Source organism: Spea bombifrons, chromosome 4, assembly GCF_027358695.1.
Source record: "Spea bombifrons isolate aSpeBom1 chromosome 4, aSpeBom1.2.pri, whole genome shotgun sequence".
NCBI lineage: Eukaryota > Metazoa > Chordata > Amphibia > Anura > Pelobatidae > Spea > Spea bombifrons.
Genome location: NC_071090.1, coordinates 26,963,668 through 26,981,207, shown reverse-complemented (window position 1 = coordinate 26,981,207; position 17,540 = coordinate 26,963,668). Strand labels below are relative to the sequence as shown.

The following is a 17,540-nucleotide window of genomic DNA, read 5'->3' as shown; positions in this document are numbered from 1 at the left end:
AATGTGTGATCGAAAAAGATTAATCATGCAGTCGATATTTATTAAGCTAATGTAGAAATGTGGCTAATTCAATGACCTGTCAAAATCCAGACTGGGTTTAATGAAGGTCAATAATGCATGGTTTGCAAATTCTTAGAGGTACAATCTAGATAACCATAGCTTAAAAAAAAATGCTACAGTGATCTAATGGAAACATCTGCGCTCTATGGTGTGATTTAAAGGGGACCATAGAAAATGGCACTTATGCAGGTCTACAAATTTGTATACGCAACACAGAGCTCAACAAACCTTGACTAAAAACCACTTCCTGTCATGGTTTTGCAGGGCTGCCATCATGCGTGGTCACATAATACATGCTATGTGACCCCGCAGGGTGCCTCATGTCACTCACTTAACCGCACACCCGCTGGAAAGTATAGTGTGCTGGATTTGCGATGGTAGAAGATAGGCAGTGGCGTGGCAGGTCAGATGGGAAGTAGTGTATGTGAGCGTGTGTGTGTGTGTGTGTGTATACCACAGTATCAGAATCCGTGTGTATGTGTTTATAGTGCTGGAGTCAGTGTGTGTGTGTGTGTGTGTGTGTGTGTGTGTGTGTGTGTGTATTTATGGTGCTGGAGTCTGTGTGTGTGTGTGTATACTCTAGTGTCGGTCAGTATGTAAATGTCTAGTGCTGGAGTCAGTCTGTGAGTGTGTGTGTGCTATAGGTATAGTGCTATAGTCAGAATGTCTACTATATTGTCATGTCCGATTTCAGTGTCCATAGTGTTAGTCAGTATGTGTGTACGCATGTGTATAAGAGGGGTGGTGGTGGCATGTATGGTGTTATGTTACACTATGACATTAGCATGTCTGCATATAGTGTTAGTATGTGTAGTAATGTATGGTGTTAGCATGTGTATTATTGTAGTGTGTTAGTGCTTGTGAGCATAATATGTTAGTGTGTCTATTACTGTATAGTGTAATAAATGGTGTGTAAATGTATGTTAGTGTATGGCAAGGCTTGACAAACTCTGGGTGCCAGGTTGGGTAACATTTAAAAATAAAAACATGATTGGGGAAAAAAAAAGCTGGCTCCTAGATCCAAACCAAATATGTCAACCCCCGAGGTAAAACTAATACCTAGCATATGTGCAGGGGAGTCTAAATACCCTTTAGCATTAACAGATTAACCCTTTTATTGCCACAAAAATATAATATGCCATCAAGGCAATGCAGAAAGTGGTGTAGTTGTAGTTGTTGTGCAAATGCATATAATTTCTAAAAAATAATGCATTTTTTTTTTTTATTTTTCCAACTTTTTTTTTTCCAACCAACCAACATCGCTACAAAAGTATCCCTATAAATAACCACATTACAAACTTCATTGCCTTGAGCCTGTCAGCCCAAGATTGCTTTCAGCAATCAGTACTGTTGGGCAGACTGCTAACCCTATGAAGATAGAAAGTTCACAAAACATTCTGACATCAAGGATAACTCAACTCTATATAAACTACAAGATATGAAACAAAACTATTTTTGAAAATTGGTTTGCCAATCTGCACTAGGCACCACTATTTGGATTGTGGGTATAATAGTATTTTTTTTCCCCCTTAATGCCCCTCGTTACTTTTAGATGTTCTTTTACTTTTCAGAAGTCTCCTCTCCTCAAAAATGTGTTGGATAAGGGTCTCCTAATAGGGGGGCACTGTTAACATATTTGTGGGTATAGGTATAGCTGTCACTTTTTAGATTACTATGGTGGCATTAGGTTGCCGTCACTGCCCAGACGCAGCAATTGATGGCATTAAAAGGGTTAAACCTTAAGGGAAAACCCTTTTATTTGGCATAGAGAGTACAATTAATGGTTTAAGTACCTTTTTATCTTTTGTATTATCTACTTGTATTTCAATTGTTTTATCTATATCGCATTCTCTAAGAATTTATATGTAGCTATATAAACACACACTAATCACCTGCATGGGCACTCATCTACGACTTCCGTTTTGTGATACAATAATGTGTGCGCTGTCACACGCGGAACATTTTGTGAGTTGGTGCAGGTTTTTTTTTTTCTCTCATTTACTTTGCTTTTAATCCTTATATCGTAGATATGATACGGACAATGTTATTGTTTTAAATAGCGTTTTACATATACAAGCTTATGTGAAAACAAATTAGCTTAAAATGTCTTTCCTTAAAATGAGTCATATTGTATAGTTTTACTTTTCAAGTGGCTGCTGCTTGTCTTTTGTCTGTCTCTCACTCCCCTGGTGGCAAGACTGAATATTGCTGTTGTATGCCACTAGTCTGCTAACCCTGATCTGGTGAATAATAATGTCATTCATTAATGTTGTTAATGTTCACTCTAGGTTGATGTCCGCAACAGCGCGTTATGAAAGATATAGCGGAAATCAAGTTCTCTTCTGGTAGGTTCACAGACCTGTAATGTATTTATTATTCTCTTTAAAGCATAATTGATTTTATAAGTTATATATTTTCTTAGCCTCTATTTAGATTTAATTTACTTTTTATATACAGTGTGTGTATGCTGAGATTGTTCCTTCCCCTTCCTCCCCAGCTTACTTTGACTAATTTTATTCCACCATACTTATCTTTGCCCTCTCTGTAACCTCCATTCATGCATTAACATTTTAAATACCTCATTGCTTGGGGTATATTGGAGAGAGCAGCAGCTCACTCACATTCTAGGGTATTACCTTAATACAGAAAGTGGCTAGTGTTACATACAATATAACATTTTATATTCCTATTCCTTCGATGGCAGGACGCCAGGGTTTATTCAGTAAAGTGAGAATTGGCAGGATGGTTGAAGATCCTTGACATCAGTACTCGTTATGAAAGTCCAACCCCATTCAAGGGCTTGGCTGGACCTGTGTAAAGAAATCAGTGAAATTCCTTCAAAGTCTACTTAAACATTGAATTATGCATCATGTAGGGCAAGCTCAGCCCTTCACAGTGGAGATTTGACAGATTTGGCCCTTGATAATAAACAGCGAAGTGAGAGAGTTTGAACCACAACCACCACAGAGAGTTTGAACCACCGCTGTCTTCTAGACCTTGTCTACCACTATGTCTGCTATGTGCCCTACTGGTGGTTCCACCCATCTGTCTTAAGTATCTCACTACAATCCGGCTGTACTCAGTAAGTCGATGTCTTGTTTGCTGTTGGCATACAGCTTGATGTATCCAGTCCTTGCGATTAACTGACTGAGGGTGTTGAAGTCTATGCAGAAAAGCAGCAGGGACAGTGCATCACCTTGGTATATGCCACACTTGATGGTCACTTGTGGCAGCTGTCTTGAGTTGGCTTCCAGTGTTGCCTTCCGGTCTCCCATTGAGTTCTTGGTTAAGGTCCTTGGTGTCCTGTTGACTTTGTATAACTCCAGGCATTCACAGATCCATGTGTGTGGCATTGAATCGTAGGCTTTCCTGTAGTCAATCCAGGCTGTGCTCGGGTTGGTCTGTCTAGACTTTGAGTCTTGGACCACTGCTGTGTCTATAAGCAACTGGTGCTTATAGACAAAGCCTCTGATGTTCCCAATGCCCTTCTGAGCTGTGCTCGTGTACTGGCCCTTATGTTCCTGTAGCTTGGTAGCTATGATGCCTGATAGGACTTTCCATGTTGTGGGGACGCAGGGTATTGGTTACGTGTGAAAATCTATCTATCTTAAATATTTAAGATAACGATTGGTTAAATCTTAACTTTCATACAAGTAAGGTTTGCTTAATTATTTCTTAAGGGTAAAAAAAGTTGAATGGCACTTTCAACTCTGATTTAGAGGGAGATAACACAGATGTAAGAAGAGTTTTGTAACTTTCTTATAAACACTAGCTTCAAGTATGTTGACTTTTTCTTCTTTTTTTTTTTTTTTCTTTTTCTACTAGCTCTAGTTTTTGCATTATGTTTGCATGCAGTTGTATGTATTCAAGCTCTGTTATCTTAGCCCAATCCTCCAACCGAACTGACTCCTTATTATACTGCCTACGGTAAACAGAATGGCTCACATAACTGGACACCTAAAATGAAAGTATCTGATGGAACTGACGTCATTAGTACTGCAATAAAGTCACAGCGAAGTGTAATGTTTGAATAGTAAAAATCCCCTGACTGATAACAGCAGCAGCCTCCAGGTCTGCAGATAAAGGAACTTTATTGGAAAAAATATAAGAGAACATGATTTTTGTCACTGCTAAGGTGAACACTGTGTGTTTTATGTGTAAGGAGAAGTTTTTTTCCACAGGACGTCCCCTTTCATTTTGTTACCACTGTGTTAACTGTGTTATGGCTGTCTAGTTTTCTGTCACAAATATTACATTTTGTGTTTGAGTAACATGCTTTTTTTTTTTTTTTTTTTTACTCTTTTTATTTACAGTTCTGAAAGCCTGGCTAGATGTTGGTATATTCTTCTGTCTGGTTCGGTTTTGGTGAAGGATTCTATGTTTTTACCTCCATGCAGGTATGTACTAAAATATTGTAGCTCTTTTTTGTTAATCAGACTGTAATTCAGTTTTTTTATTTGTGGTTGCTGGCATTTCTAACTTAAAGTAAATACCAAGATCGAAATGATTTAAAGGCATTTACAATGAGTAAACTGATCATTTAATTTCAATTGAGTTGTTGCATTTACATTATTTTTGTATTTTTATATACAAATTTAAATACCTATATAAATGTACATAAATAGCTTTTGGTTTTGGATTTGGTAGGATCCATCTTTCCCTCAATAGACATTTTGTGACTTGTAAAGCAGACTGTAAGAACCAAGGAAAAGAAACCACATATGCTGATCAATTTCAGAACCTAATAATCACAAATGATGATTTTTTTTTGCTTTGATATGTGTGTTGACTAAGCTTCTCCCTTCAAAAGTCTGAACAAAAACAACAAATTCCAAAATGTCAGCTAACACAAAACATTAACAAGATAATTCAAAGAAAAAAAAAACATTTTCCACTTTACCTGCACAAGGCCAATAGTTTCAAGTCGGTGGTCTCCACTCTCTCTTTTAGAAATAGATTTTCCCATCCATATTAAATAACAAAATTGGCTGATTAGCATGAGAGATTTTCCTGCTTTGGGTATAGTTACAACTGTGGCCTGAAGAGCTTCCTTTTGGGAAACTTGTCTGCTCCATACTATGGAAAACCTACTCGCATGCAGAGCCTGAATCATCTTTATTTTTAATAGTAAAATTTACTAAAGCCTTCAGGGCCTGAAGCTGTATGCAGAGTCTGTATTACAGAGATAATCCCTTCATCTGAAAAAAAGCCATTAATGTTCTCTGCTCTTAACTGAGAAAGCTGAACGGACCCCCAAAAATCAACATCTTCTGGCTAGTATAGCAGTAGAATGCCGGTTCTGCCTGAAAACTATGATTTGTAGACAGTGTGGAAATATGCAGTCATCTGGGGGAAAAAAGAAAGCATGTTGTCTTTGAATTCAATGGTTTTACATGTCAGGACATAACACTCATCTGTTCCTTAGCAGGCCTAAAACTTGGGTAAATACAAGCTCAAATGAACACATGACATATTACATTGTGTCATAATTTATTCAACAAAATAAAGCCAAAATGGGTTCCATATAAATTAGGATGTTAAGTAGCAGACAGGTGCTAACCAAATGCCCTTGATTCATTGATGGCCAGCAAGTGGGACCACCAGTGTCAAAGCCAAAGTTTTAGCTGTTTGCTGGTCTGGATCATTCAGATGAGTGTTAACAAAATCCCAAGGAGGAAAGACATCAGCAATGAAGTCCATCAATTCTACAGTGAGAAAGATTATTCAAAAGTGGAAAACATTCAAGACGGTTGCCAATTTTCCCAGGAGTGGATGTCCCATCAAATTCACTGCAAGGTCAGACCATGTGCAAAACCCTCCCCCCAAGAGTTAAAACTCAGACTCTACAGGCCTCAGTTAGCATGTTCAAGTTCATGACACTACGATTAGAAAAAGAATGAACAAGTATGGTTTGTTTGGAAGGATTGCCAGGAGAAAACCTCTTCTCTCTAAAAAGAACATGGCAGCATGGCTTAGGTTTGCAAAGACTTATGGAGCAATATCCTTTGGACAGAGGAGATCAAAGTGGAGATGTTTGGCCATAATGCACAGCTCCATGTTTGGCGAAAACATGAGGATGTATTTACCTAATTTTTAGACCTGCTAAGGAACAGATGATATGTTCTGATATCTAAAACCAGAGAATTCAAAAGAGGGTGTACTTTTATTCACATGACTATATTTATATTGTGTGTGTGTGTGTGTGTGTATATATACACACAGGTATATATTATAAATACACCCATTAAAGCTTTTCTACATAGGATGATGTATTTACACATTACTCCTGGTTTTTTAAGTATACAAACAATGAGAATTTCAAGGTCGTAGATAATTGATGCCTTGACTGCCTTTCCCAGCAAAACCACAAGACCACTGGGACCACGCATGCAGTGGAGAAGTTTCAGATCAATAGCTTTTTGTGTGTTTTTATTTCTTTAGTTCCTGTCATCTCAGCAATAGACTGGTTTTGGAGCTCCCTGTAAGTGTGTGACTGCCAAAATGTTTGTATATTTACTCCCAATTAAAAATGCATTTTCTGCATTTTTAAAATCTTACAATGGAATTACTACCACAAAGTTTGACAAAGGCTGATGGTAGAACTAGTGCATGGAAAGGGTTAAAATACCAGCATTTGAAATACCTTGGGGTGTCTAGTCTTCCAAAATATATGGTTTGATGGAGTGTTTCTAAACTCAGGACCAATAGTAGAATCTATTTAGCAGGTTTTTTCATTAGTTTTTATTTTTTATAGGAAATTAAATGGTATGATCAAAAATAGTACCCGAAGAGAGCCCTTCTTGTCCTGAACCCCCCCCCCCCCAATATATAACTTGTTTGGGTTCACTAAATGGGAGAGGAGAAAATTACATCTAAACACGAGCACCGCAAAAGTGCTAAAACCGCAAGGCACAAAAAATAAAAAACAGGGATACTGTTTATATTTAAAACTCAAAATCATGTATAGATATTCTCACTCAGGGTGATAACTGCATTCCAGTATTCTGAGAAAGCCTCACCGTGAAAGAACTTAACTTAGTCGGATAAATGAATCTGGAGTGTCACCCGATGGCTTTTGTTTTTGTTTACAGAGTGAACCGTTGTGGACAAATGGGGGAAATATACCAGACTTTTTATTTCTCAAAAATAGACATGTTTTTTGCCATATGAACCACTGTGGTTGCTTTTTGAGGAGTGATATACATGACGTAGGTTTTTGCACAGGCACATGATCTGGGCAACTATGTACCTAAAGAATAGAGGTCTTAAAGAAAAAAAGCAAGTAAAATGAATATAATTTGTTTGTTGCAAAAATGAATTGTGGTGTAAAATTACAGGCATCAGTTTCTACCAGTTTATTTGCTGATGGACCTTCATTTCTCTTCTTGTCTCTGGATTTTACACTAATTACATACAACTTCGTTAAACATTAAGTGCATTTTCTTAAGAACTAGTAATGTATTCTGATTTCAAACAAAGTAATATAAATATGGATTATCACACAACTGAACAATGGTGTTAATTACTATAATATAATTTATAATAATCCGTAACGATACAAAGAGCAACTGTATTATACGTATATAATAGAAACATAATTTGGTGGCAGATCAAAACCAGTCGACCCATCTAGTCTTCTCGTTTTTCTTGCTGTGAAGACTAACTTTATTTTTATTAAGTGTTCCTCAAGAGCATTTTATTAAGTTTATTTGTCTCGTAGTCCATTTTGTGGCAGGCTTAATACATGTAGATTTACGGCATATAAAGCAATAATCTGTAAATTCGTTCCGTGCGCTCTGCCCAACCAACAGAATTAGCTCTGCCTAGATTATATCACACTCTGATTTGTCATTGCACCCCTAGGGCTTGCCAATGTGCAGTAATAGGAGAGTAGGTAGGTAGCCGGTGTAGGTTCTATGTTTCCTGGTATTGAACCCTGCAGGCACCTGTGTGTTCCTAGCTGGTTAATGTGCTATCACACTGAGGGCCCAGGCCAAGAGAGCCCATTTATTTATTTTTTTACACAATTGCTCTGTTAAAATAAATAGATTTTTGCTTACCAACCAAATCCTAGGTCAGCTCTCTTGCAGTATAATATACACATTTTAAATATATATATAATATAATATAATGTGATATACACATTACTCAATACATATATTAACTAATTCCAAAACATAACAAATACTTTCTGGTAAGCCAGAAAACAAACATATGTATGCTATAGTTATAGTACTTAAGGTTGAGAAAAGACTTGCGTCCATCAAGCTCTCAACCCTTTTCCTATTCCCTGTTAACCGCTGTTGATCCAACAATAATAACAATAATACGTGTTGCTGTATTATATATAAATTCAAATGAACTTGACATTAAATGAAGCATATAAAATGAGTTGGTATGGAGGGCAGGTCAAAATAATAACCTGGAAATGAATCAGGGCTTTAATGCCCCATTCCCAGCTTATTACTAGTTAATTAAATGCATTGAATAAAAATATATATTTATAAAAAATACTAAACAGAGGCCCGCTTGTTACCCGCTTGTTACAGGGAATCATTCTATACCCTTTAGGCCCAAAACAGCAATAGTATGAATAGACTCAAAATATAAAACACTACACACACACACACACACACACACACACACACACACACACACACACACACACACACACACACACACTGCACTGTTTAAGAAAATATTTGTATAGGCTACTAGAGCTATATGTGTGCCTCTCTAATACTTATTTTTTGATATACACACATACATATACCCCCTCTCCATATACTTAGTTTCTCTCGCTATACCAGTTTCCCTATCATTTTCATTGGCATACAGTTGTCTAAAATGTCTTTGTATGATGTAGCATTAAAATTACCCTTCACTGGAGCGAAGGGGTCCATTATCCCTCCTCCACCAAACATTATAGTAGGCACTATGCATTCCAGTAGGTAGCGTTCATCCATCAGACATCCAGAGAACTCGAGTGTAGTGGAGTTGTGCTTTACACCACTTTAGCTGAGGATTGGCATTGCACATAGTGATCTTTGGCTTGTGTGCAGCTGCTTGGCCATGGAAACCCATGACATGAAGGTCTTTTGCTTCCAGCGGCAGTTCGGAACTCTATCTTTAGCCCTCTGCAGCCCCGCTCCGCACGTGCCCGTGGTCTACTGCTTTGTAGCTGAGCCATTCTTATTCCTAGACGTTTACACTTCACAATAATTGCACTTAGTGGATCGAGGCAGATCAAGCAGGGCAGAAATTTCACAAACTTAAGCTATTGCAATTTAAATTGTGTATTTTTAATTTGCGTTCTAGCCTGCGCATTATCAGTTGTGCTCTGATTTAAAATCAAGAAATATAATGGTCAGTCCTTCCGTTGATGTTTATTACTCATGTGTAATATCTTTATTACATTTTTTTTTTTTTTTACAGTTTTGGTAAGCAGTCTGGTGGCAAAAGAGGATGTGAATGTATTGTGCTGGAGCCTTCTGAAATGATTGTGGTAAGGAGCAATTATATCTTAAGAAAGAGAGAGGTCATTTTAGCCCTTTGATTTTCACCCTCTGGCATTGGCACTGCCACTTGAAATTTAGCAATGCCAGGCCCCAGTGCATGTGCATTTGGAACAAATTGTACGGTCTCCAAATGGATTTTTCTTGGCATCATAACTGTCCTGCTGTTTTTTTTTTCTTTCCATGCAGTAGAGGTAAGCTACAGCTCGGATAAAGAGGATCTGCAGTTATACTAGTTCATACAACATACAAATGTGGGGAAGCTTTGCAAGCGCTTAGATCTGGCTGTTTTCTGTCTGGCTAGATGAGAGGGCTGCTGCACCAGTCTCATCAGGGGAACAAAATTAGTTTTTAAAAGCCATATGTAAAAACTTCGTCAGTATGTTTTCTGACGAATGCATATTAGTCATTTTGTATATGGTCTCACTTTTGGCTAATCTCCAAGATGAACTCAGCTACCTGTACTGCTCTTGTGGGAAACAAAAGCCTCAGGCTTCCACTTTTTTAGCCTGTGTGCAGTATTGTCAGTACGGTGCTTAGCAATGTCTTAAGTAAGCTTTTGTATCGAAGCAGAACAGCAGGAAAACATACATAAAGATTTGCATTAACTATGCATTATACATTATCAGCCAAACTGTTATTGCAGCAGAAGCTCACTAGGGTTGGCTGTTCATAATTTATAGCGAAGTGAAGGAGCTATAAAAAAAAAAAAAAACCCTTTTGCAAACCTTCCTGTGAACTCTCCCTTTAGTGAATAAAACCACCCTTTGTCTGTAAAGTGGCAAATGGCATTGGTGACTTTAGAAAACACCAATACAAAATATTTAGTGACCGCCATCTTCACCTCCTCTGTAGCTGACCCCATTATGTGCAAAAATAGCTGGATCCATGGAGCAACAGTAAAACACAGAATCTGATCTGCTACAGATTGAACAAATGATAGCTACCATTTTTATTTTAGAATTGCCTATATTTACAGTAGTGTATTATCTCTTGGTCCACATGGCACGGAATTATGTATTTGTAAGCAAGCAAGCATTCATTTCTAAAATGCTTGCAGGGGCAAATAGTTTTGCCAGTTAATTGGGTGCCGTTTTAAATGCTGGAGGCCTTTGTGGCTAGTGGAGGAGATCTGAGGATCTTCCATTAGCATGAGCCACCATGTCTGTATTTGCAATTCCTGCTTGTGGGCTGGGAAATTCTATCATATCTCACTGCTTAGCACTCCCTGAACGCAAGTTATGGAAGTGCAGATATAGAACTCTCTCCTAAAGGAGGCCTCTGCTACACTCAGCCTCTGAAGATCTCCCATTTTAGATATTCTATTTTGTTAGGAGGTGGACAGGAACTTGTGGGAGAAATTAGGCAAGATGGGTACTGGAAGAAAGTATGGGGGTAATAAATGCTATACATGAGGGAAAGTAATGTGCTGGGGGTAGATATTAAGGGGTAGATAGATAAGGTCTTGAAGGGAGAGACTGAGGCAAGAGAGGACTGAAGGGAAAGACCTACCCCATTTCTTGGTTTATCTGAACGATTAAGAACTTCTACAGATGTTCTGGACTCTCTCAACTCATCCCCATCTAAGCGGTTTCACTTCCCCCTCAACAACTGACTAGATTGTAAGGTCGCTGTCTGCCCAATTGCTGTTGACACCCTTGGTTAGCAATTGCGCCATGGTCAAAGGGTCACCGCTCCATGATTTTTTATATATATATATATATATATATTAGTATTGTTCCCCATTTATACTAGCTTTGTTTAATGGTCTAACTAGGCCGCCTGTACATGCAGTCATGTGAAAAAGAAAGTACACCATCTTTAAATTCTATGGTTTTACATATCCGGGCATAATGACAATCATCTGTTCCTTAGCAGGTCTACAAAATTAGGTAAATACAACACATGATTGCAGTGTCATGATTTATAAAAAAAAAAAAAAAAAAAAAAAAAAAAAAAGCCAAAATGGAGAAGCGATGTGTGAAAAAATAAACCCTTACTGCATCCACAGGAATTTAGATGCTAAGTAATAGACAGGTGCTGCTATACAAATGTTCTTGTTTAATTGATCATCAGCAAGTGTGACCACCTCTATTGAAGCTGAAGTTTTAGCAGTTTGTTGGTCTGGAGCATTCAGGTGTGTGCGAAAGATGACGTCGGCAATGATCTTAGAGAAGCAATTCTTGCCGCCCATCAATCTGAGAAGGGTTATTAGGGTATTTCCAAATAATTTAAATTCCATCATTCCACAGTAAGAAAGATTATTTAAAAGTGGAAAACATTCCAGACCATTGTAAGGAGTTGATGTCCCATCAAATTCACCCCAAGGTCAGACAGTTACATCTCAGCCTCTACAGGCCTCAGTAAGAATATTAAATGTTAAAGTTCATGAATGGAGGGTTGGGTTGCCAGAAGAAAGCCCCGTTCTCCCTAAAAAGAACATGACACCACGGCTCAGGTTTGCAAAGTTGCATCTGAGCAATCCACAAGACTTCTGGAGCAACGCCCTTTGGCCAGACGAGATCAAAGTGAGATATTTGGCTATAATGCACAGCGCCATGTTTAGCGAAAACTAAACGCAGCATATCAGGACAAACGCTTCATACCAGCTTTTTCAACCACGGTGGCGCAAACATGGTGAAATGCTGAAAAATAAAAGAATCAAGGTGAACAAAGTCCAGACGTCAACATGATTGAAATGCTGTGGCAGGAACGTGAGAGCTGTGCATAAACAAATGCCTGCAAACCTCAATGAACTAAAGCAATGTTGTAAAGAAGGGTGGACCAAAATTCTTCCACAACGTTTATAGAAAACGATTACTTATTGCTGCTAACTGTGGTTCTGCAAGCTATTGAATCATAAGGTGTACGTAGTTTTTCATACATGGCTTTTCCATTTTGACTTCTTTTTTTTTTTTTAAATCATAACACGGTCATGCATGGTTGTTCATCTTATGTTGTAATTACCTAATTTTTAAACCAGCTAAGAAATGGCTAAAAAACAGGCTATACTTTTTTCACATGACTGTATCTAAAAAGAGCTCTCCCATTGAAATGTCAGTCTATAGAGCAGTAGCCTTGGAGCTCCAAATTCACCTTCATCATTTGTGGCCAGGGGTCTTATTCCCTTAAGTGACCAGAGCTTTTTGCTATTTTTAGCGTATCTTTGTTCAACCACTATTCCTGTTTTTACACAAATTTTATATATTTCTTTTTTGACCAAAGATAGGGATTTCTCCTAATACCCTTTTTTGTATAGTCTCTTTTTTTTATATCATTCATAATAAATGACAGAGTGCCTGTGGGGTATTGCCTCTAATGCCTGTAGAAAGACCTATATGTGGGCAGGCGGGAGAGTAAACATCTCTTGCAGCCCTGGAAACAAGAGCACCTTGCTTGTGTATGGGGGAGCATGTCACAAGTAACAAAACATTTGCATGGGGTGGCATTCTAGACCTCTAAATTATTTAGGAAAGGTAGGTAAATTGAAAACAACATAGCAAAGGTGATTATTAGTCCTTAGTGGGTTAATAGGCAACAACTGCCTTATCTGAACTAATCTGAAAATTGTGTTAACATTAAAACCTATTGATTGCTTCCTTTTATTGGACACTCCCAACAACCAGTATTTTATCTTTATTGAGACAGTCTGTGTTTTGTCTGTTAAGACCATTCAGTCTACCATGTTTGTACGTTTTCCTGCCTGTTGCACAATCCCATTTGATACTATTTTTTTTTTGTCTTGAAATTACTATGTATAATGACATTGTATTTCAGGTGGAAAATATCAAGGAAAACAATGAGAACATCCCCCACAGAGAGACATCTCTCAGACAGTCCCGAAGGCATTTTAGAAAAATCAATCAACATGGAGAACTCCAAATTATTACTGACAATGTGGATGCTACTAATTTTCGATTGGTGAGTTTGCTTTGAAATGGGAACATTGTTTTTAGAATAATGCAATCTGAAGGTTTTATTGTGATGATTTTGTCACGTTGACAGTTACTACAATATATGTATGGAAAACATATATAGTCACTGGGGGTATTTACTAACATTTTATTTTTATGTTTTGGTTAATTTTAAGCTAAGAATATTTACTAGATATATTGTTTCATGGTTGTAGTTATTTTCAGATAGCCCTTCTAAAGATAAGGGGAGGACAAGGAAGAGAAATTCAAGACAGACAATTCATTATATAATGAGCTTCTACACTAAATATCTGAAAACCAATTACATACAAATCAGCAAGCTATGTGTATTAACAATAAATACATTTATTTATGGCTCCCTTTGAAAACAATGGTTGTTCTGCTTTTGTTTGCCCTAGAGGACATACATCTTTTTAGTACAATGCATGCAGCCAACAGGTAGACATTCATATTGTCCTGGAATCAACAGATGCTTTTGGAATGGGAGGGCTAACACCTTCTGGCCTGGAGGGCAGGTACAGCTAAGTGGTCCGGTGGTACTTGTAACCCCCCCCCATAACACACTTGCAGACACATTTAAACACCATAGTACACACACTAAAACATACTCGCCCCATCATACCCCGCTCAATCACACCTTGCTATCTCGGACATCAGACCTTGCTACCTTACACCCTTGCTGTGCCTGGCTGGACCTGGACTGGAACTCTTACTTATAGCTGCTCACATACTGTGTGAACAGCTCCGCTTTTACCGCAGGATTGCGTAACTGGATTCCTGCCCCCAAAGTGGGCTGGTGAAAGTCAAACCTGCCCTGTTTAAATAATTTTAGACTGGCTCGGGGTGCAATAGCTTCCCTGTCTGTCGGTGATGTGCTTAGTATTTGGCCCATTTAAGCCAGCCGTTTGCCAGTTTCCTTGAAAACCCTTTTTCTGATTTGCTTACAGTTTTGCATGCCACAGTGTCGAAACAAAAATAGTTGAAAGGACACCGGTTTAGTAATTTTCTGCATGTATGTAGTAGACTTGTACAAATGGATCAAAAACCATTCAAACAAATATTTTGTTTTGCATTTGGTGCGTTCATTTTCAGACAGCGATTTTTCTTTTTAGCCCTTTCAGTTCAGAAGAAATTTGGAGGGCTTTTTTCCATTTGAAAATTAAACTAGTCACTCACTCTTACATTCTAGTGCTCTCACGGTCTCTCTCAATGTTTCCCCGCCTTCTCCCCCGATTCCCTGATTCCGTGTCTCCTTTTCCACTGCGACCCTTCTTCTCTTGCCTCTTCTTCTTTCTTCGTCTTCTCTCGTATCCGCTCTGTTATCCATGTACTTCTGCATAAGGATGGTGCCCCCGTGCTTGCCCTCTCCTCCAATTGGAGGAACAGAGGAGAGGCCGCCCCCGAAGTGCTCACCATGGCTCCGCCCTTTTTTAACCAGAAGTACTCTAAGAAGCTAGAGTGTGCACAAATGCTTCATTGAAATCTGCACTAATTTAAATGCACAGATCTAAAATGTGGCATCTTTAAATAAGAGGAAAGATGGTCCCATACCATTTCTTACTGGTTCCCAGGGACAAAGGGCAACCTCGCAGTCAAAGCCTGCTTTTCCTTTCATCTCTCTCTCTCTCTCTCTCTCTCTCTCGTGTCATATAGGTATCTTACAATTGCTTTAAATAGTTCCCGGGAGGATCACTTTTATATATTGTATCATAACAGGGATCTTGTACTCTAAGCACCCTGTCATTGCCTTTTGAGAGAAAAAATGATTGCTTTTATGGAACATGCTGCGCATCTAAGCTAATTACCTCCTTGTACTCAATGGCATAGTTGCTGGCAACTACAGTTATCTTTCAGGACCATCTGGAGAAACAGTTTTGTACATTGTTTGTGCTGCGATATGCACATGCGATACTGCCACTGCAGAGACGCTGTGTAAAACCTAAAAATGCAGTAAAATATCAAATGGTATTTTACAACAGATTACTTGAATTCAGTAAATATACTGTAATATTAACTCATTTGATTTGACATATTAAGTAAAACAGGTTTGAGTAAAGCAGACGAGCAGAGGCTGTTCTTTATTGTTGGATGTGGCTGATGCTAAATTTAGAAGTTGACATCACTCTGCCTGTGATACCAGCCTTTCATTCTCCTCCTCCTGTTATCCCTAAGGACAGATGATATTTTCAGATCGTTTATGAAAGGTTCCAGCCCTGTTAGCAAGACTGTCTGCTTTGTTAAATTTTGCCCTTTAAGGGAGATTCCTCAATGTATCTGTAAGTGAAGTGGAAACGGGAATTTCGCATATATGAAATCATTTACATGCACACGCCTTAAAAACTGTTACTGTATTTTAATGCATTTACACATATATAAAACCGTACCATTTATTATTGTACATTTGACATGATTACGGTCAATCAATACGCGTATTCTTGTGTTTTGTTTTCTTTTAGGATAATGTGCGAGTGTGCTTCAAAGAGACTAATTGATTAAAAAAACAAAAAAAACATTTAAATTGGCATTCATTGTGTTTACCAGAAACATGGTTGTAGAAAAGGCATCTGAAGTCTTCATTTTATGATGGCAACTCTTAAAAACAACTTTGGGATGTTGTCAAAAGAAGTAAAAACGGTTAAGTATTATGCCTTAATAATTGTGCCTCAATCATACCTCCATTCTGCTAGCATTAAGAACAGGACATTATTTTTAGGTGGGCTTCATCATATGGCTGGTACCCTGGTTTGGCAGTAGCCACGGTTACCTGCCCTCCCAGTACTTACTCCTTTACTTACTCCTTTATGACACCTGGAGAGTGCTCCGTCCCCTGGATAAATGTTTCACTCTCTTCTCTATCACTCTCTTGCTCGCCTCCTCTGCTAAGTGCATGTGTTGGCAGCTCGTATTCATGACATGGTTATCTTGAACGTTTAGAATTGAATCTCCAGACCTTTACTCCCTCCCGTCAGGAGTGTAAAGTAACAAATAATGCCCTCCGGTGTAATCCTGTCTATTTTTTGGAATACGGCCAAGGCTCCGGGACCACGTCATATCATGCCTAGCTAAAACGAAGGAGGTGCATGCACACTAACCTCAACAAAGGTAAAGAGGCTGGAACTCAACCCTAATCCACAAAACAAACGGACCTTTCGTGATGAAATCTTTGGTCCTCCTAAATGAAAATACAGATCAGCAGCATTTTTTAAAGTGGGTGCCGGTATTCTTATCTTCAAAGAGTGGTGGCAGGCAGGCAGACATTCAAGGAGTGATTATAGACACTTTATTAGTTTTACTAGGGTTGCCCTTTAAGTCATGCCAGACATTAATGAAGGTGAGAGAAAGCTTCCTCTCACCCAGTAGTGCCCACTGCTAGTATTAACATTAGTCAACAGCCTTTAAGAATGAATGGACAGACACGTCTGTCTTTCTGTCCTGTTAGCTGGTGGCAAACACCAGGAGGATAGCCACACGGAGGCTTCCAATCCAAGTATCACATGTATCTATTTATATAGCACCAAATAATGTATGCAGGGGCAATGCATTGAGTGTTATTGTGTTTAAAGCCCTGCATCGAATGAAACGGTTGAAATAAATGCGTAGGGGCTCTGTCCTGCTTGCTTTGAATCTGCATCACTTTCTAGTGCCTGATAAAGCACGTCAGTTTAGAATAGTGCGTCCAAAGCTGTACATCTTGTATGTTTAATGGCCTTGTGGATTATTTGTTGCTGTAACGTTGTGTTTTGATGGAACTGTGCAGTCGATCAATATTGTTGTTGCTGCTATTTTTATTATTATTTGGATTTTCATTATGTTCTGAATGCATTTGGAAAATCACATTTTAGGAGAACAATGTGCTTAGATTCAATTAACTGTACCTAAAATGTGGCACTTTGGACTGATCTCCCGTGTTAGGGAAACAAGGATATATAAACGCAATCCTTCCCTGCCGAGACTTGAGATGTGCTTTTTAAAAGGGTCATATTTCCTGTGCCCTTGGTTCAAATTTAACTTAAAAACCATTTTTTTTTAC

At 38.4% G+C, this 17,540-nt stretch overlaps 1 protein-coding gene across 7 annotated transcripts in view; it reads left to right on the top strand.

Annotated features, from left to right (window-relative positions):
- RAPGEF6 (Rap guanine nucleotide exchange factor 6) overlaps positions 1 to 17,540 on the top strand; it is a 66,462-nt gene that overhangs the window by 6,032 nt on the left and 42,890 nt on the right. For all 7 annotated transcript variants that reach the window (XM_053463313.1, XM_053463318.1, XM_053463311.1 and 4 more), the window contains exons 3-6: positions 2,349 to 2,405; positions 4,374 to 4,457; positions 9,496 to 9,565; positions 13,353 to 13,496. In XM_053463313.1, coding sequence (XP_053319288.1) covers positions 2,349 to 2,405; positions 4,374 to 4,457; positions 9,496 to 9,565; positions 13,353 to 13,496 — 355 coding nt within the window. The remainder of the gene's footprint in view (positions 1 to 2,348; positions 2,406 to 4,373; positions 4,458 to 9,495; positions 9,566 to 13,352; positions 13,497 to 17,540) is intronic.